The sequence below is a fragment of the Heloderma suspectum genome, chromosome 4, assembly GCF_057233095.1.
Source record: "Heloderma suspectum isolate Gila_16-S chromosome 4, 16-S_ref, whole genome shotgun sequence".
NCBI classification, from domain to species: domain Eukaryota; kingdom Metazoa; phylum Chordata; class Lepidosauria; order Squamata; family Helodermatidae; genus Heloderma; species Heloderma suspectum.
In genome coordinates, this window is record NC_139461.1 from 66,007,532 (window position 1) to 66,027,541 (window position 20,010).

Genomic DNA, 20,010 nt, shown 5'->3' on the forward strand with positions numbered 1-20,010 from the left:
TCTTCACTTGGTGCCTGAAAGACCACAATGTAGGTGCCAGGCAAGTCTCCCTGGGGAGGGCATTCCACAACAGGGTGCCACCACCGAAAAGGCTCTCTTCTTAGTAGGCACCTGCCTCACCTCATTTGGTGGGTGCACCTTGAGAAGAACCTCTGAAGATGATCTCAGGGTCTGGGCAGGTATATGGGAAGAGATAATGCTTCAGTTAACCTGGCCCCAAGCCATTTAGGGCTTTATCAGTTAATGCTGGCATTTAAACTTGGGCATAGAAATAGACAGGAAGCCAGTTCAGATCACAGAGCAGTGTTGTAATATGATTATATCGACCAGTCCCCGTTAGCAATCTGGCTGGCCTACTTGGATCAGCTGAAGTTTCCAGATCATTTTCAAAGGCAGCCCCACATACAACATATTTCAATAATTCAAATGAGAGGTTACCAGAGCATAGATAACTGCAGCCAAGCAACCTCTGTCCAGTTAGGGTCATAGTCCCTAAGCTAATAAAAGGTGCCCTACACTACCAAGGCCACGTGTGCATTCAGTGACAATGCTGGATCCAACAGCATCTCCAAACTGCAAACCTGATCCTTTAGGGGGAGTGCAACCCCTTCCAGAATAGGTTGAATACCACTTAGCTGGGCAGATGAACCCCCCTCTAACAGTACTTCCATCTTGTCTGGATTGAGTCTCAGTTTATTGGCCCTGATCAAGATCACCTGATCCGCACACACACACACACACACACACACACCGATTCAGAACACCCACCGCCTCACCTGGTTTTGAGAAAAAAAGCTGGGTGTTATCCTTAGATTGATGACACCTCAGCCCACACCTCTGGATAACCTCCTCCAGCAGTTTCATGCGTATGTTAAATAGCATAGGGGATAAAACAGAGCCCTGTGGAACTCCATAGCGTAACTGCTAAGACACAGAGCAATAATCCTCCAGCACTACATTCTGGGATTGGCCATCCAAGTAGGAGCAGAACCACCACAACACAGTACCTCAGACACCCAACTTGAACAGCCTATCCAGAAGCATGTCATGGTCGATGATACTGAGAGCTGCTGCGAGGTCCAAGAGAATCAACACAGTTACACTCCCACAGTCCCTCTCCAGCAAAGGTCATCCCATAGGGCGACCAAGGTAGTTCCCATTCCAAAACCAGGCCTGAAGCCCAATTGAAATGGATCCAGATAACCAGTTTCATTCACGAGTGTCTGGAGTTGACCATCAGCCACTCACTTGACCACCTTGCCCAGAAAGGGGAAGTTGGGAACCAGCCTATTGCTATCAATATCTTCCAGATCCAGGTTAGAGGTCTTGAAGAATGGCCCAATTACCACCCCCTCTCTGAAAGTGGGATTGACAACCTCCCGGACCCAGGCTAACAACAATATACAGATAGAATACAATACTATCAATAAAATATCAAGACAGCCATCTGAGAAAATGCCCCCTGGAACCAGCAGGAAGAATCTAAGCACAACCAATTAATACAATAATTGTACAAAATATAAATCATTACTATGCCTTGAACCCCCCGCATGTTAAACCTGTCTTCTCATCACAGGTTAATACAGGGGGAGAAAATGGGAAGGCAACCTACACTCACAAGAAACACAGTATGCCTCTGGTGATGGTAGTGACTTTATACCCGAGCCTGAAGCACGCTCAGAAGGAACTGATGACACTTCCTCCAGGTTGGGGGCCGGAGTGTGTGTGTGCAGGCACAATAGTCTCAGCCACTCACTAGGCAGGACAACTTTAGGGACAGCTTGTCCTCCTCAAGAGTAAAGAAAAGGTCAGAGGTGGGGGTAGGGTAGATGGCTGGGGCAGGGGGAGTACAGATAGGGTTGGAGAGATCAGTCTGTTTCTGGACTGCATCAGTTTCACATGTGGTCACTTCTAAGTCCGTTCCATCCTGCTTTTGTAATAGTGTGCAAATATTCTTTTTTAAAAAATCCATGAGAATAAAACAGTATTACGAGATTGAGGGCTGCCTTTTAATCTCCTCACATAACACACGCACACTCGGCCACACAGGACTCCTGCCACACATGTTCAGAATGGGCCCATAGATGCCTCTGGGAGCAACTGTGGGACAGGAAGACCTGATACGACGTTTCTCCCAGAGACATTGTACAGGGGTAAAAACATGGCAAATGCATTGTAGTGTAGCTTTGTGAGCCAATGCATCACATTTGCAATTAATAAAACTGAGTTGTACCTTGTCCTTTTTGTGATATGGATGTTTGTTCCTAAGTACATGGCCTGTATAACCCTGGTTAACCCTTATGCAGTGCTTACACCCCCATCGGGAGCAATTGAAGAATGTATACGTTATGAACTTTAACGATGCTATATTAAACTAACACTTTTTCTCTCTTTCCTTAGCCCATCATTCCTATGTATACGCAAAATGTACGGGAAGGATTTAGGGTCTTTGGACGAACAAGTAAGGCATATTTCCAATGTATAATATATATCTTAGTTTTATTTTTTTTTATTTTTTTCAAAAATTGGATTTAAAAAACTGTTATCTATTCTAGGGGACAGGGGTACTGTGCCTCAGTTACTGTTTTGAACCTTGACAGCTCCTGTAGAGTTGGCAGTAGCAGCTGTGGGTGGAGCTTCTGCTAAGTTCTTCCCTTCTGTGTGTGATAAATAAAGGACACTTGTGTTTGAGACCTGCTGTGTCTTACAGTCATTCCCTCTACCTATACAACAAAAACATTGTTTGTTTGTTTATAAAAATCTCCAGTCTGCAGCTCTGTGCTTTCCGTAGCTCCTGCTTCCCCATGCAAAGTGATCCAGTCCATTGAACAGAGAGGGAAAACTTCCGTGTGAGTGTTAGTGGGTAGGAGCAGGAAGCTCTCATGCATGCTAGGAGCTGCACAGTGGATCTGGACAATTACTTTAATTCTTGTACCAGTGTGGAAATTTAGATAGAGTTCAAACTTTTATAGCCATTCCTTCTCCCCAGTTGCTTGGGGTGGGGATGGCAGTCATCACATCTGGGATAGGGCCTCCTCTTGGCCACAGACAAGCTCAAGTGGCTAAAATACCAAGGTGGCAGGCAGAGGCTACCAAGCTTGCCAGACAGGGCCAGCATCACCTGCCAAGGCCCTACACCCCATCAGGGGTCCACTGACAAGAGCCTCGTCTGCACCATTGCGACCTCCTTGTTCACTTGCCGCTTTCTCTTGTGTAGATAATGGTGGTGGTGGTGAGAAAGAGGCGCATTAGATGCCACTGCCTGCTTGCTTACTGGCTGACAAGCAAGCAAGCGGTAGCAATGAGGAGAAAGAGGATGAGGAGCAACAGCAGCTGGTGACAATGTTGGTGAGAAGGCAGACTCACTGAAGGGAACCACTGAAGGTGTCTTGCCCAAGCCCCCCCGCCGCCGCCCCTGAAGCTGGAGCCGGCACCATTTCCAGACCAGCTCTGCCCGGTAACAGGATTTTGATGAAGCTCATAGTTGAACTCAGCAGAGGAAGATCTTGGCTAGTGATTTGTGTTCTCTTGCCCTTCCCATTTAATTCCAAGGGGCTTTGAGAAAGATAAATTCTTCACCGGGCGGGTGGGGGGAGGACAACCCAAATGTACTGCATGGCACCACTGCTCCCTGCCCCCTTGTGGCTGAGCAAGTTACTTTCTTGAGGCAAAGCTAAGTGCTAAGATGGCTATGTTCTCTACCACCTAAAAGGGCAGGAAAAATTTCAACCTCAGTATAATGTGGCCCACAGTCTCTCTTCCTCCCCCCCCCCCCGGCCTTTTCCTAGGCAGGGAAGGCGCAGTTGAGAAGGCAGTGGCTGGCCAGCTTCTGCATTAGTTCAGCAGCCACAAAATTGCATCCAGCAGCAACTACAGCCCATGGATGCCTCCAGAGTGGTGAAAGTCTTGTAGGCAATTCCCCCAAAGGGTTGCAAGCGACCTCTCTAGTTTCCTGACTTTTTAACTTCAGAACTGTTACAAGAACTGTAACAAACATGTGGTTGACCACTTTTTCCTTCACTACCTGAAAGAGGTTGATCCAAGTACTTTGGAGGATAGCTGGTTTTGGCCTCCTTCTGAGCAACCAATTTCTCTTAGGAGACACAGGATTGGAATGAGGCAAGAACTAAATACCAGTACTGAGGCATAGAGTTTGAGGTACAAATAAGTCTTCCTCCTCCCCTGCTCACCTTCCTCATTCTTGGATCCAAGCAGTAGAAAGAGCCAAAGCACATTTGGGACCGAACTTTAGGGAAATGACTTAACAACTGATTCTCTCTCTCTCTCTCTCTCTCTCTCTCTCTCTCTCTATCTGTCGCCCATCTGGCTGGTCACCCAGCCACTCTGGGCAATGTACAACGATAAAAACAGTTTACACAATAAAATTCAACATTAAAAACATCACATTTCTAAAATTACCCTAGCCCACCTCAAATGCCTGCCTGAACAACCATGTTTTTAATGCATGGCGGAAGCTCATTAAAGAGGGGGCATGGCAGAGTTCTCTAGGGAGGGAGTTCCACAGAGTGGGGGCCACCACAGAGAAGGCCCTCTCCCTCGTCCTCAACAGCCTAGCTGTCCTGGCTGATGGGACAGAGAGAAGGCCATCTGAGGCTGATCTTGTTGATCAAATATTTGAGATTTCCCCTTCATCACTCTTTGTTTCATTGAATTGACTTTTTATGTGGGGGGCGGGAACAGTGTGTTAGCATGTAAACAGCCTTCCAAGGAGCTTGGGCAGCATCCCCCTATGGGGGATTTTCCCACCTCAGCACTGCCACCACCTATGGAGAAACTGCTCCTTCACTGGCAAACTCACTTATGGGGTTTCTTATTTTTAGCAAATGCTTATATTTAAGGGCCTAAGGAACTCTCTGCCACTACAACTTAATGAGGGAAGGAAGTTGGGGAATGTGTGGCTGATGTGTATCCAACCCCCAGTTTCCACATGCTTCAAGATCCTTTGAACTGTTGGGAATTCTGTCCCCTACAAAGCATATAGTGTCCTTTGTGGGTGGTTAATTGGGATCAGAAGAGAGAAAGCACTTGTTCCAATCAAAACTAACTCCCCACCAAAGGACCATTTAAGTTGTAAAGGTGTAGATCTTCCTTCAAGAGCTTAAAAGATATTGGGTGGGGTTGGGGCGAGAGAGTGCTATTGTGCCTTACAGCAAGAGAATAAGTAATTCTCCTTCTGAGATTTCTCACAGGCCCATAACCTTCTCTCTCTCTCTCTCTCTCTCTCTCTCTCTCTCTCTCTCTCTATCAATATAACCATAAATATCACTTTGTAAATTTAGAGAAGTCTAGCATGTTAAAATAAATGGATCCTTCTTATTGACCTCAGTGGGATATAGATTTTCCCCTTACAGCAGGGGTCCCTAACGGTGCCTGTGGGAACCTGCAATGGGTGCCTGCAAAGGGACCCCCAATATGGCACCCCGTGGGCAGCCGCAAAATTTTTTATATTTTTATTTTTTAATATATGTACAAGGATTTGTATATATCCACAGCAATGAATACATATGAAATGCATACTAAGTATCCATTTGAAGGTGGTGTCTATATGCCACCCATTCAAATATTGAAAAGCATTGTAAGGTCTTCAATCTATTGCATACAGGAAGTGAGTGTTTATCCTTCCGGTGTTGTAATATTAGTCTTTTAGCTGTCAAAAGGGCATGGAGAATCCACTTACGCTGACCATTTGTTAATTTCCATGAAGCAGGTAAAGAATTTAAAAGAGCGTGTACATCAGTGAATATGGAGTGTTCCAGTACAAAATTTATCTGTGTGATAACCTCTTCCCAAAAAGAAGCAACTATTGGACATTGTGAAAATATATGTTTAAAAGAAGCATTAGCTGTATTGCACCGCCAGTAATTAGCTGAATTAGACAATCTCTTATTAAAGCGACGTTGTGGTATCCAATAGACAGGAAACAATAGTTTTTGCTGAATAAGATGCAGGCAGCCTAAAATCCAAGTAGATGACAAAGCGCCATCTACTGGTTAGGCATTTATAGGTGGTGCCCACAGTAGTTTCTCAAATTCCCAAATGTGTCCCCAGGTCCAAAAAGGTTGGGGAACACTGCCTTACAGTTTTCTTCAACAATGTTGCTTGGTTTAACTGCATATGTTATCAATTAAAGTTTTATCCTTTTGAGCTTAAACATAGACTTCAGTATGTTTAACAAGTTTATTACATATGTGGAAACCCATCCTCAGTCTTTAGGATAGTATGTGAAAAAAATCCAAATAATAAAATGTAAGTATGTATTTGAACGCAGCAGTTCAAACCATACTAAACAGAACGTAGAAATAAGTTCTACTGAAAACATTGAATTCTGAAAATGATTCCAGTGCAGCAAAATCCTTCACACACATACTGTGCTGCAGATGTACAAACAAAATTATTACTTTAATTTCTAAAGAGCTGTTCCCTTGCTCTGCACTGGAAGCGATGGATCTCCATCAGACTAGGCCTCCCCCCTCTCCCCAAGTAGTGACTGTGGCGCTCCTGCTTATTCCCAGTGAGAATTCCCCTTCTCTAAGGCCTTTCTAAACCCAGCAGGAAACACCTTCTCACACACCTTCGCTACCACCAGGATCTTTAGGCTCAGGTCCAACCCTTTTTACTCTGTCCTCAAGGTATAAGGACACACTGACTTTTATTCTGTAACCTGTACTGTTTCCCTTTGTTACCTTAACTCTTACGTAGCCAAGAGCAGAAGGAGTAAGATTTTATAAACAAAACTATATTAATTACAGGATTCAGTTGTTGAATAATAAATAACTTTCAGTGGCTTTATCAATATATAATCTCTTATACACAATACTCTAGATCACATTCTCAGCCACCTCACATTTACCACAGACCTCTCTCTCTGTCCTAAAAATCCTATCTCTGATCTAAACCATCTCACATCAAATCCCTGTCTCATCTCTTTTACAAACCCTATCTGACCCACCCAAGCACAGCACCCTGTTTATATAGCACTCACACTTCACTCCCCCTTCACTTTCTCAGCCAGTCATCACACATATGCAAATCCTTCCTATCACTCATCTCCCTCTTACACCGGATATACTCACCCTAAACATAGAGACATAACAGGAATACATAACCATAATCACAGGTTCATTGTATACATACATGTAGTTTCACAGTGACCATTCTGTGTGTAGGCATTCCAATGAATTCAAGTCCACAAAGGCTTCCCCATTTATTTCAGCAGGAAGCTTTTGTTTTCACAAAAGGATGTGCATGTGACATTCCCACTACTATTGAAATGAATGGCAAAACCCTTCACTTTTTGGACATGGTACATCCATGAATGTATATAGCTGCAGAGTAAACATATTTATAAAGACTGACTCCAGTCAAAATAAACTTTAGATTCAAGAATTGAGAGTGTGTTTGCTTATTTTTTAACATAAAATCCACCTGACTTTTTAAATACAAAATGAAAATTGACAATTTGGGTGTAATCATGTTTCTTTCTCTCTTCTGTAATGAAATAGAATTATCTAGGTGGATATATGAAAATTTTAGATTGTTTCTCCTTCCTCCGTGTGGTGGATTTCCTGTCAAATTTCGTACATATATTGGAGAACCCATTCAATATGATCCAAATGTAACTCCTGTGGAATTAGCTATAAAGGTATGTATGTTCTCTTCATCATCAGCATCACTTTTAATTTGTATGCCACTTTTCCATACAAAGTGCCGAATGTGGTTTACAACACAAAAACATAAGAAGAGCCATGTTGGATCAGACCAAGGGTCCATCTAATCCAGCATTTTGTTCACACAGTGGCCAACCAGCTGCCTGTGGGAAACTCACAAGCAGGAGATGAGTACAAGCATGAGTACAACAGCACCTTCCCTCCCATGTTCCCCAGCAACTGGTGTACATAGGCATAATGTCTCTGATACTGGAGGTAGCATATAGCCATCAAGACTAGTAGCCACTGATAACCTTTTGCTTCATGAATTTGTCCAATCCCCTTTTAAAGCCATCAAACAGCAATACAAAAACAAGAATGCATATCAGCAGGTCAATTGCAATAATACATCATTACAGTAACAACCCAAACAACTCTTTTTGGCACCAGATGAAGACTTTACTTTCCCAAGCATTTTAGTCTTTGTTTCTGTTGTTTTAAATCTGTTTCTGTATTTTAGATCTTTTCACAGCTGCTAGGTTTTATTTTGACCTTTATTTTTATTTTACATTGTACTTTTAAACTTATATTGTATTTTATTGTGTTGTATTTTATGGTTTTAATTCTTGTAAACTGCCCAGGGACCTTGGGCTATTGGGCAGTGTAAAAATGTAAGAAATAAACAAATTCACAAATACTAACATAACATTTAAAATTAATTACAAAATAGGCAATATCCATCATTAAGACACAATTATGTTGTTGTTGTTGTTGTTGTTCAGTCGTTAAGTCGTGTCCGACTCTTCGTCACCCCATGGACCATAGCACGCCAGGCCTTCCTGTCCTCCGCTCTCTCCCGGAGTGTGCTCAAGTTCATATTTATTGCATCGGTGATGCTATCTAGCATCTCATCCTCTGCCGTCCCCTGCTCCTTTTGCCTTCAGTCTTTCCCAGCATCAAGGTCTTTTCCAAGGAGTTTTCTCTTCGCATTAGGTGGCCAAAATATTTGAGCTTCAGCTTCAGTATCTGTCCTTCCAATGAGCAGTTAGGGTTGATTTCCTTTAGGATTGACTGATTTGACCTCCTTGCAGTCCAGGGGACTCGTAAGAGTCTTCTCCAGCACCACAGTTCAAAAGCATCAATTCTTTGGCGCTCAGCCTTCCTTATAGTCCAGCTCTCACAGCCATACGTTACTACTGGGAAAACCATAGCTTTGATTATATGGACCTTTGTCAGCAGGGTGATGTCTCTGCTTCTTACTATGCTGTCTAGGTTTGCCATAGTTTCCTCCCAAGGAGCAAGCATCTTTTAATTTCATGGCTACAGTCGCCGTCTGCGGTGATCTTGGAACCCAAGAAAATAAAATCTGTCACTGCTTCCATTTCTTCCCCTTCTATATGCCAGGAAGTGATGGGGCCAGGTGCCATGATCTTTGTTTTTGTAATGTTGAGTTTCAAACCAGCTTTTGCACTGTCCACTTTCACCCTCAACAAGAGGCTCTTTAGATCCTCTTCGCTTTCTGCCATTAGGGTGGTATCGTCTGCGTATCTGAGGTTGTTGATAATTCTCCCAGCAATCTTAATTCCGACCTGTGATTCATCCAGCCTGGCATTTCTCATGATGTACTCTGCATATAAATTAAATAAGCAGGGCGACAATATGCAGCCTTGTCGTACTCCTTTCCCAATTTTGAACCAATTGGTTGTTCCATGCCTGGTTCTTACTGTTGCTTCTTGACTCTCGTACAGGTTTCTCAGGAGACAGGTAAGGTGGTCTGGTACTCCCATCTCTTTCAGAATTTGCCAGAGTTTGTTGTGATCCACACAATCAAAGGCTTTAGCATAGTCAATGAAGCAGAAATAGACATTTTTCTGGAATTCTCTTGCTTTCTCCATGATCCAGCAAATGTTGGCGATTTGATCTCGAGTTCTTCTGCCTCTTCGAAACCCAGCTTGTACTTCCGGTAGTTCTCGGTTCGCATACTGCTGAAGCCTAGCTTGTAGGATTTTGAGCATCACCTTGCTGGCATGTGAAATGAGCACAATTGTACAGTAGTTCGAACACTCTTTGGCATTGTCCTTATTTGCAATTGGAATGTAAACTGACCTTTTCCAGTCTTGTGGCTATTGTTGAGTGTTCCAAATTTGTTAGCATATTGAGTGCAGCACTTTAACAGCATCATCTTTTAGGATTTTAAATAGCTCAGCTGGAATACTGTCATCTCCACTAGCTTTGTTGTTAGGAATGCTTCCTAAGGCCCACTTGACTTCACTCTCGAGGATGTCTGGCTCAAGTTCAGTGACCACACTATCATGGCTATCAGGGACATTAATATCTTTCCTGTGTAGTTCTTCTGTGTATTCTTTCTGCCTCTTCTTAATCTCATCTGCTTCTGTTAGGTCCCTGCCTTCTTTGTCCTTTATCATGCCCGTCTTTGCACAAAACGTTCCCTTGAGATCTCCGATTTTCTTGAAAAGATCTCTAGTCTTGCCCATTCTATTGTTTTCCTCAATTTCTTTGCATTGTTCATTTAAGAAGGCCTTCTTGTCTCTCCTTGCTATTCTCTGGAACTCTGCATTCAGTTGGATATATCTCCCCCTTTCTCCCTTGCTTTTCGCTTCCTTTCTTTCCTCAGCTACTTGTAAAGCCTCATCAGACAGTCACTTGGCTTTCTTGCATGTCTTTTTCTTGGGGATGGATTGAGTTGCTGCCTCCTGAACAATGTTACGGACCTCAGTCCATAGTTCCTCAGGCACTCTGTCTATCAGGTCTAATCCCTGAAATCTATTCCTCACCTCCACTGTATATTCATAAGGGATATGATTTAGGTTATACCTGAATGCATAAACCAAAGACAAATACACCAAACCTTTAACAAACACACCATCAATAAACACTTGCCCCCAAAGTATCAAATGCAGCAAATAGCAACTAGGAGTGCACGAAAGCCACTTACCTGGTCTCGCAGCTTTTCGCGGTGGGGGGGAGGCGCTTCGCTGCTCTCCCCCCGAAGTTCAGGCTGGGGGGGGGGAGGCTTCCCGCCTCGCCCGGCCGAAATTCAGGCCGGGGAGGAGGCGCCTCGCCTCGCCCGGCCGCAAAATAAAAAGTTAACAAAAAAACAAAAAAACGCCCCCGTTATAGGCTACGTGTCGATTAACGTAGCCTATCACGGCTAGATCTGCAAAGTCAGCCGTGATAGGCTACGTAAATCATCACGTAGCCTATCACGGGTGACTTTAAAAAAAAAAAAAGCGCGTACGCAAATGGCGGCCCCCATAGGGAGCCGCCATTCGCGTTCCTTATTTGGTCGCTGTAGTCTACGTAATCTTTACGTAGACTACAGCGACCAAATAAGGAACGTGAATGGCGGCTCCCTATGGGGGCCGCCATTTGCGTACGCTTTTTTTTTTTAAAGTCACCCGTGATAGGCTACGTGACGATTTACGTAGCCTATCACGGCTGACTTTGCAGATCTAGCCGTGATAGGCTACGTTAATCATCACATAGCCTATCACGGGGGTGTTTTTTTTTTTTTTACTTTTATTGGAATGGCGGCGGCGGCCGGTCGAAAGATCAGCTGCCGCCCCCGCCCCTGACGAAGACCCGACAAACTGCCGCTGGGACCCGCCGCTGGGAAGGACATTCAGGAGAGGTAAGTCCCGTCCCGGGGGGGGTGCAGGGTGCGGGGGGGTTTCGGAGAATTTCTCCCCGAAACTTCTTCGGGGGGCCAAACACATTGGCGCTCGGCCCCCCGAAGTTTCGGGGAGAAATTCTCCGCCAACCCTAATAGCAACCGTGTTTCTTACAAACTGCAGCCACTGATCTCTCCCATGCCCCACTTCCTTTTTCTGGTAGAGTTCTTGGAGCTCCAGCAGAAACAAGGAGGTGATGTTTAGTCTCTGCCCTGTACGCTGGATGGTCCTGCTCCTTCCTGTATCTTCAGTACCTGCTTTATTGTAAATTTACTTTAAAAGTATTTCCACTGAAGACAAATGGGAAATGGGTTATGTTTGCTTTAATATCTGGCAGCTTATTAACAAAGCCCTCAATCAAAATAGTCTTAGAAAAGATCTGTTCTGCATATTTTCTAAAAGCACCGTGGATGCAATGATGTTTGTCACAAAAGTACACCTTTTTGTATCGCATTACTAAGTCATTTGAAAGTTACACCTAGGTAAGGCATAGTTCAAGTCCTAGACTTCTAGTATTGTGTTGTACACAAGTTATAGATCATTGTTTTTAGACAAACGAAAAGTGGCATCCATTTGGACAAAGAAAACCTGCTAGAGAATCCGAGTAGAAGGTAGATCATTATCCCCTGGCATATCACTGATCAATATCTGGTAGATTATCCAGTTAGACCATCTTTGTATGATAAATCAAGGCACTTCTTGGGCTCCTTCACACTGAACTTTTATCCTGCGATTGAGATTGCTCCTTCATGGAAGTCTGCGGGCTCTTTACATGACACTGTGATCATTCAAAGCGTCTTCTGCACTAAAAGCCCTTTGTTCCTTTTTAAATAGATTGCAGATAATGAGCTATCAAATTACCCTGTTGTGTTCCGCTTGAGTTCGTTCCGTGAAAAGAGGGAAAGTGGGAAGAAGAGGAGCGAAATCAATGAAAGATAATGGAAGACTCAGATACGGGGAGAAGGAGGGGGAAAGAGGAGGGGGGAAAGGAAGTGGGTGAAAAAGGGAGTCGTGATCCTGCAGAAAGCCCTGTTTTAAATGCAGGACCTTGGGCTGGTGTAGAGATGCCCCTTATGTTCTTAAGGAAGAGTATATGCTTACCATCGCTTAACAGGGCCTTCCTGAACTGTTAAGAAACTCTGAAAATGCACAGTTGCTTTGTAAATCTAAAATGGGTAAATGTAAAATCTAAAGGGAGACTCTTTAAAAAGATGGGGAGAATATACCATCCCACACTGAAACCAGCCCACCCCCATCTACAGTCTATAGTACCATGCCAGAGGAGCCTTGAAACTTATGACAACTCTAGCATAATCAACATGTCAGTTTAAGATCTATAACTCATACAATTTACAGTGCCCTTTTCAGTGTTGTTCTGTCTACTTGGAATTATATACCCCATCTATCAATTTTCTTCTGAGCACTGGAACATGGGTATGCATTTTGAGCTTCTGCATGCACAACAGCCTTCCCTTACATTTCAGAAGGAAAACCAGATTTACCTATCCATTTTCCTTTCTTTTGGTATGTGGAGCTGCCCCTTCTATTGATATGATTGAGATGGCTTGTGCATACAAAACCTCCACTTATATACTGGAACACACAGGGTTCTTGATCAGGGCGCACGTGCCTGTTTTATGAATAACATTCATTTGTTTGTTTGCTCATTTATTTGAAAAAAATTCTTGGCTGCCTTCCAGGGCAGAAGCCCTCCCAAGGCACCTCACAGCAATGCAAATACATAAAAACAGTTAAAATATTAAAAGCGATTAAAACATAAGCAGAATACAATAGCAATAAAAACAACGACAGAAGCCGACAATAAAACAAGCAACAACAACAGTCTATAATCTGATAGACTCTCATGTAGAGATTTGAAGGCCTGAAAAAATGATCTCCCCCATTTTTTCCCAGGGTGTCTCCATACAGGCCACTATTTTTCTAATGGATTACCTTCCCATGGAAGTGTGTGAAATGCTCAGTTTTCTTCTTTGCTTTTCTCATATTTAATTTTCAGACCAAGACTGCGCTCCAGTCATTAATTAAAAAGCATCAGCAAATTCCTGGAAACATCTATAATGCTTTAAGGGAAAGATTTCACCAAGAAAAGAAGGACTAAAATGGGCCAGTTCTACCATTACGCAAAGTGAGACAGCTGCCTACATGCAACCGACGTGGTGTGCAAACAGCAAACTGTTAATTGTTTAATGTATTAATATTGTATTTGTATTGCCGAGAAGGGAGAGAGGCACTTATAGAATTTTCTGCTTCAGTTGCCAAAGTAACGTGACTGGCTTTGGGTACTATAGACCTTGACTGGGTGAGTAGGAGGTGCCATATGCTGTTCAGCCTCAGCCTGAAGACTTTCGTCTTTCTAGAGAAGACTTATCTGGCAATAGTGACCCATTCCTTAGCTGCATCAAGGTTAGTTTACTGCTATGCACTCTACATGGAGCTACCTTTGAAAAACGTCTCGAAATTTCAGTTGACAAAGAATGTGGCATCCATGCTTTTGACTGGTGCCACTTATCAGGGCTGTCCTCTATTGCAACAGCTTCACGGGCTTCCTGTTTCTAGGCCCAATTCAAAGTGCTGCTTATTATCTTTAAAGTTTAGGAATAGGATATCTAAACAAATGACTCTCCCATCTGAGCCTGCCTGCTCATTAAGATTTACTGGAAAGACTTCGGCATCCAGCAAACATCTGAATTCTGTTTTGTGGAGTAGGGCCCACATCTGATGAAGTGGGCCCTACTCCACAAAAGTGTATGCCACAATAAATCTGTAAGACTTTAAATATGCCACCAGACTGTATTGTTCTCCACAACCTCCAAACTACAAAACCTTGGTGATATTAGAACGTTTTTATTCAGTTTCTGAAAATGTCCGTTTTTAAGGAAATGGTCTAGATTGGGGCTTCCCCATCTCATATGTGAGAGAAACAAAAGACACCATGTACCTGCTGTTTATCTCATAAGTTTCCATGGTATGGAGCTTAAATATAGCGCAGGCTCTGAGGTTGGTTCCCAGAAACCAAACAAACCTATAGCCATCTAGCCACTATCTAGCGGCCATAGGATTGCACCCTTAACTGCTGTAAACTTACATCTCAAAAGCCCAAGCTGGTTTGAGCCAGTCAACCTATTACAAGAAAGGATTAAGGTTTTGGTTGCATTTTTGAGGACTAAAAAGTAAGATAAGCCTATTCAGGTTGCCCAGAAAGATGTCAACTGACCAGATGCTCTAGAGGGCATTGTGGAGCTATATCAGAAATAGTTTCTGACTAGGGGTGGACGAAAGTCACTTACCTGTCCGCGAAGGACGTTCGTGGTAGGGGGGAGGCGCTTCGCTGGTCCCCCCGCAAAGTTTAGGCTGGGGGGGAGGCTTCCCGCCTCGCCCCAGCCGAAATTCAGGCCGGGGGGGAGGCTTCCCGCCTCGCCCGGCCGAAATTCAGGCCGGGGAGGAGGCGCCTTGCCTCGCCCGGCCGCGAACGCAAAAGTTAAAAAAAAAAAAAAAAAAACGCCCCCTGATAGGCTAGGTGACGATTGACGTAGCCTATCACGGCTGACTTTGCAAATCTAGCCGTGATAGGCTACGTGAATCGTCACGTAGCCTATCAGGGGGCGTTTTTTTTTTTTTTCTTTCATTGCAATGGCAGCGGCGGCAGCCGGTCGAAAGACCGGCTGCCACTCCCGCCTCGCTCGAACACCCGCCGAACCGCCGGCCGGACCAGCCACCGGGAGGGACATTCGGTGAAGGTAAGTCCCGTCCCGGGGGGGGGCGGGGGGCGGGGGGGCAGAGGATTTCTCCCCGAAACTTGTTCAGGGGGCCGAACACGTTGGCGCTCGGCCCCCCAAAGTTTCGGGGAGAAATTCTCCGCCATCCCTATTTCTGACAGCTTACTAGATGAAAAACATTATTTCAATGTAGTGCACAGAACATATAATGAGTGCATATATTGTGCTGTATACACAGAACAAAATGCATGTATGTTTATTGCACCTAATAATGTACATATAATATGCTGTTTCCTTCAAAGAACTGCTTTTTAATGTAAAGTTTTGTCACATATGCAACAACACTAAACCCATCAGTAATGGTATTGTACTTCACACAACAGGTTAGATTGAAACTTAGTCATACTTAAATGTTTTAGTTGGTCTTTAGATCTTTGCACTGCTGCTGGCTTTTATCTTGGTTAATGCTTTGGTTTTATTCTGTTGTAAACTTATGGTTTTATATTATGTTTTACTATATTGTATTTTATGGTTTTAAGTTTTGTCTTGTAAACCACCAGAGAGCTTCAGCTAATGGGCGGTATAGAAATGTAATAAATAAACCTACTGAAACTGATGGGATGAGTTTGTCATGTAATATTAGCGGAGGGAGCAGTCCTATGGCTTGCTAGACAGCAGCTAGATGGCCATAGGATATGTTGTTTTCCAGGAACCGACCTTGGAGCCCGCGCTGTCGTCTGGCCTGTTTCATTGCCCGTAGATCTTCTGTAAGCCAAGGTGAATTATGGGCTCCACAGCACTGGAGTGGATGCTTGGGAGTGATTGTATCAACGGCCTTTCCCATCTCACCATTCCATAGAAGCACCAAGGCCTCGACTGAATCGTCAGCCCTATCAGCAGGAAAATCCCCCAGAGCATTCAGGAATCCATGAGATTCCATAAGTCTCTGGGGGCAGACCATCTTAATCGGTCCCCCACCCATGCAGAGAGGATCTGCTACCGCCAAACCAAACTTCACAAGGAAATGATCTGACCACGACATGCAGATTGTATGTATATGCAGATGTTATTATTCTTGGGGCTGCTTAAGGTAGATGTATTGTTGAAAACCCGAGATTTACATTTGTGTATTTATTTGCTGATCCGGCAAAATGTGGACTGTAAATTTATGAGTGCCTGGACATAGTTGGAGAGTGGATATTGGCAAACAGAGTTCAGGAAAATATAATACTAAACACTTCAGTATTTTATGAGTGTTCATGTTTCACATATATCACATTCCTTACAACAACGGAAGACAGGTCGGTATTATTATCTCCATGTCATGGTGGTGTGTGTATTTCGGGGGCCAAAAGATATCGGCTTTCCTTTCCTAGCAAATCATGCCCAGGTTAAGAACTGAGCTAAGGATTTTATAGTTAAGACTCTTAGGGAGCAATCCTATCTAGATAGGTGGCCGCCTCCAAACTCAGAGGCGACCGCCTATCCAAAGCAGGGCAGGAGAAGCACGGAGGGGATTGTTCCCGCTGCGCTTCTCCTGCCCTGCCTTTTTGGCTAGACCTCCCCCGACTTCCACGCTGCCCCATCCTCCGCACTCACAAGAGGAGCACGGAGCAGCCGGAAAGGGGCATGGCTGGGGGCGTTCCAGGGCGGGGAGAGCGTAACTGCTTGTATGACAAATATGTGCCATTCAGCAGCCTCCTTCCCAGCTCCACCCTCCCACGGCTAGACAGCCACAATCAGTTTCAGTTGTTGCAGCCTGATGATGTGGACAAGACCCTTGAATCAGTCCATCCCACCACATATAAGCTTGACCCTTGCCCATCTTGGCTAATGCGTTCTAGCAGGGGTGGATTGATTGGGTGGGTCCAGGGGGTGGGAAATGCTTCGCTTTGTTGGGGGGGGGGTGTTCCTGCTGCCTTGAAAGAGGCTATAGTGCACCCTCTCCCGAAGAAGACCTCCTTGGACTCAGAGGTGTGTGAGAACTATTGTCCCATCACTAATATCCCCTTTTGGGGCAAGGTGCTTGAACATGTGGTGGCTGGGCAACTTCAGACGTTCTTGAAGGAAACTTCTGGACCCATTTCAGTCTGGTTTCTGGCCAGGATACGGCACTAAAATGGCCTTGGTTGTTCTGACTGATTACCTACTCTGGGTGAAAGACAAGCGGAGTGCTACCCTGTTGATCTTCCTGGATCTCTCAGCAGCTTTTGATATCATTGATCATGGTATTTTACTGGATCAGCTCTGCGAGATGGGGGTTGGGGGCACTGTGCTACAGTGGTTGTGCTCCTACATGCAGGGCCAATTGCAGAGAGTGGTATTGTGGGATTCCTGTTCTTCCCCATGGCTACTAAGCTGTGGGGTACCACAGGGTTTTACTGTATCCCCCTGCTGTTCAACATTTATATGAAGCCGTTCGGTGAGGAGTTTGGGGGTGAGGTGTCACCAGTACACTGATGATGCTCAGGTCTATTTCACCTTCTCGTCGGAGTCAGCTGGGGCAGTGAAGGTACTGGACCAGTGCCTGGAGGCTGTAATGGGCTGGATGAGGGCCAATCAACTGAAGCTGAATCCTGACAAGATAGAAGCTCTGTGGATTGGTGGTTCCCGAGTCTGGGAATCGGGTAAGCAATCTGTCCTGGATGGGGTTGCACTCCCCCAAAGGAGCAGGTGCATAGCTTGGGAGTATTCCTAGATCCATTCCTGTCACTGGAGCCCCAGGTGGACTCCATGTCCCGGAGTACTTGGGGCCAGCTTTGGGTGATCCACCAGCTATGGCCTTTCTTGGGCAGGGATAACCTAGCCACTGTGGTGCACATGCTGGTAACTTCCCAATTAGACTACTGCAATGCATGGGGCAGCCCTTGAAGACTACTCGGAAGTTGCAGCTAGTGCAAAATGCAGCAGCTAGACTGCTGACTCGAACATCTTACAACAATCATAAAACACCCATTTTAAAGGATTGCACTGGCTGCCAATATGCATCTGGTCAGAATTCAAAGTTTTGGTGATAACATTTAAAGCCCTAAGTGGCTTGGGACCTTGATATTTGAGGGAGCGCCTCCCCCATATATGCCTGCCCGAGGACTGAGATCTGTTGGAGATCTCCAGTGCGAGACTACGGTGGGACATGGGAGAGGGCTTTTTCTGCTGTGGCAATGGCACCCCAGTTGTGGAATGCCCTCCGCTTGGAGGTCTGATTGGCACAGACATGGTTTCATTTCAGCACCAAGTTAAAACATGGCTTTTTATCAAAGCCTTTGAAGGCTAAACGTATTCCTTAAAGTAGCACACTGTTTTAACTGTTTCAGATTTTAAATTGGTATTAGCTTGCTTAATGGTTTAATATGTTTTTAGCTGTTTACATTATTTATTGTTTTATGCTGTCTAAATTGATTTTATCTGTATGCTGCCCTGAGATCCTAATGATATAGGGTGGGATATAAATGTTTTAAATAAAATAAAATACACGTGATCTTTCAGGGGTCTAAGGCCCTTTGGAAAGAAAACAAATGCATGAAAAACGGCAGCAAAAGAGAATGGAGAAATAATTTAAAAATAAACATAGCATCCTCCCCCAGCCAAGTTTTTTGTATACTGATGTTAAGAATAAAATGGCTATGGACACAATCCTATGCATGTTTAGACAGAAAAAAAGCCCCTACAACTCCCAGCATCCCTCCAGCCACCATGCTGGCTGGAGCATGCTGGGAATTGTAGGACTATTCTCTCTTTCTTTAAACATGCGTAGATTGCACCCTTTGAAAATTAGGGCATCTGTTTTTACAACTACTACCTGCTATGCTAAAAGAAAGTCTGCAGTCTAAAGTACCTTTTCTTGGAGCAAGCCCCATTAGCAGCACCTATTTCCAGGCAAACATACATCAGCTCAGATTGCGGCAAGGTGAAGCCAAATGCTTTCCTGACAATTCTTGCATTCGCAGTCCAGAATCACGGGGATTTGTGAACTGCACCATCTTGGGCTGCACATGGTAGAAGTAAGTAGAAGAAAGGTGTAAGCCCCCATTTGAGTAGGGGTGGCTCCCATCTCGAACTGGGATGGGTCTACTAATTCAGTAGTTTGGATTCTCATCCCATCCTAAATCGATATGATATATAATTCACCGAAGACAAGTTATTCTCAAAGAGACGTACAAAGCGGCTTATCACTAAAATACGAAAAAAACCCTCCACTAAAATACAAAATAAGAAAACATACACACTATTATAAAAGCGCAGGAACAGAAATCTAGTAGGATTTCCATACACACTCTTCCATACGTTCAACTTTCTTCAGTTGCGGTTTATGCACCTGAATTAAAATCTCTCAAGGCTCAATCTTATGCACGTTTAGACAGAAGAAGAAGAAGAAGAAAAGTCCTACAGCTCCCAGCATCCCTCCAGGCGGCCATCCGGGCTGGGCTATGCTGGGAATTGTAGGACTTTTTTTTCTGTCTTAACTTGCGGAGAATTGCGCCCTTAATAACTCAGGGCAAGCTAGGAGTGGAAGCTTCGGTAAGAAGCATTGGGCATGCGCAGGGGCATTGCCTTAGTCTAGCCAATTTTCTCTATCTACAGTCACTGAATTCCATAGAGGCAGAAAATTAGAGTGACAAGCTGCTCGAACTTCCTGTTTCCGTAGTCTTGTCCCCTCCCTTCCCTCGAGGTGGAAGTGAGAATCTCCTTAGGCGTAAAGCCCCGTCCGAAAACAAGATTTGTTGACGTACGAAAGTACTTAGTAAAAAAAAACCCTGCGGGTGAGGGTGACCTTAGCACAGCCCGACGGGGAGGACTGAGCATCCCTACAGAACGCGAAGTGTCTTGTGCTTTCTTTAACACCTTGTCTGATGAAGAGTTCTGGAGGACGCGAAAGCCTGCACGGTATTTTAATGAAAAGTATTGCCCTAATTT

General features: G+C 44.4%; 2 protein-coding genes across 11 annotated transcripts in view; both read left to right on the forward strand.

Annotated features, from left to right (window-relative positions):
* The window catches only part of LOC146346961 (DGAT1/2-independent enzyme synthesizing storage lipids-like), a 37,221-nt gene extending 22,361 nt beyond the window's left edge, over positions 1-14,860 (forward strand). For 4 of the 10 annotated variants that reach the window (XM_084849533.1, XM_084849539.1, XM_084849535.1 and 1 more), the window contains 2 exons: positions 2,401-2,461; positions 7,524-8,191. In XM_084849533.1, coding sequence (XP_084705659.1) covers positions 2,401-2,461; positions 7,524-7,795 — 333 coding nt within the window. In that variant the 3' untranslated portion in view covers positions 7,796-8,191. Of the gene's footprint in view, positions 1-2,400; positions 2,462-3,217; positions 3,473-7,523; positions 8,192-13,376 lie in introns of those variants that run through there. The other 6 variants (XM_084849538.1, XM_084849534.1, XM_084849536.1 and 3 more) reach the window with 4 other exon arrangements.
* A 4,879-nt stretch (positions 14,861-19,739) lies between these two features.
* The window catches only part of LOC146346962 (DGAT1/2-independent enzyme synthesizing storage lipids-like), a 29,027-nt gene continuing 28,756 nt past the window's right edge, over positions 19,740-20,010 (forward strand). The window contains exon 1 of the mRNA XM_084849549.1: positions 19,740-19,980. The gene's annotated coding sequence lies outside the window, so the exon portion shown is untranslated. The remainder of the gene's footprint in view (positions 19,981-20,010) is intronic.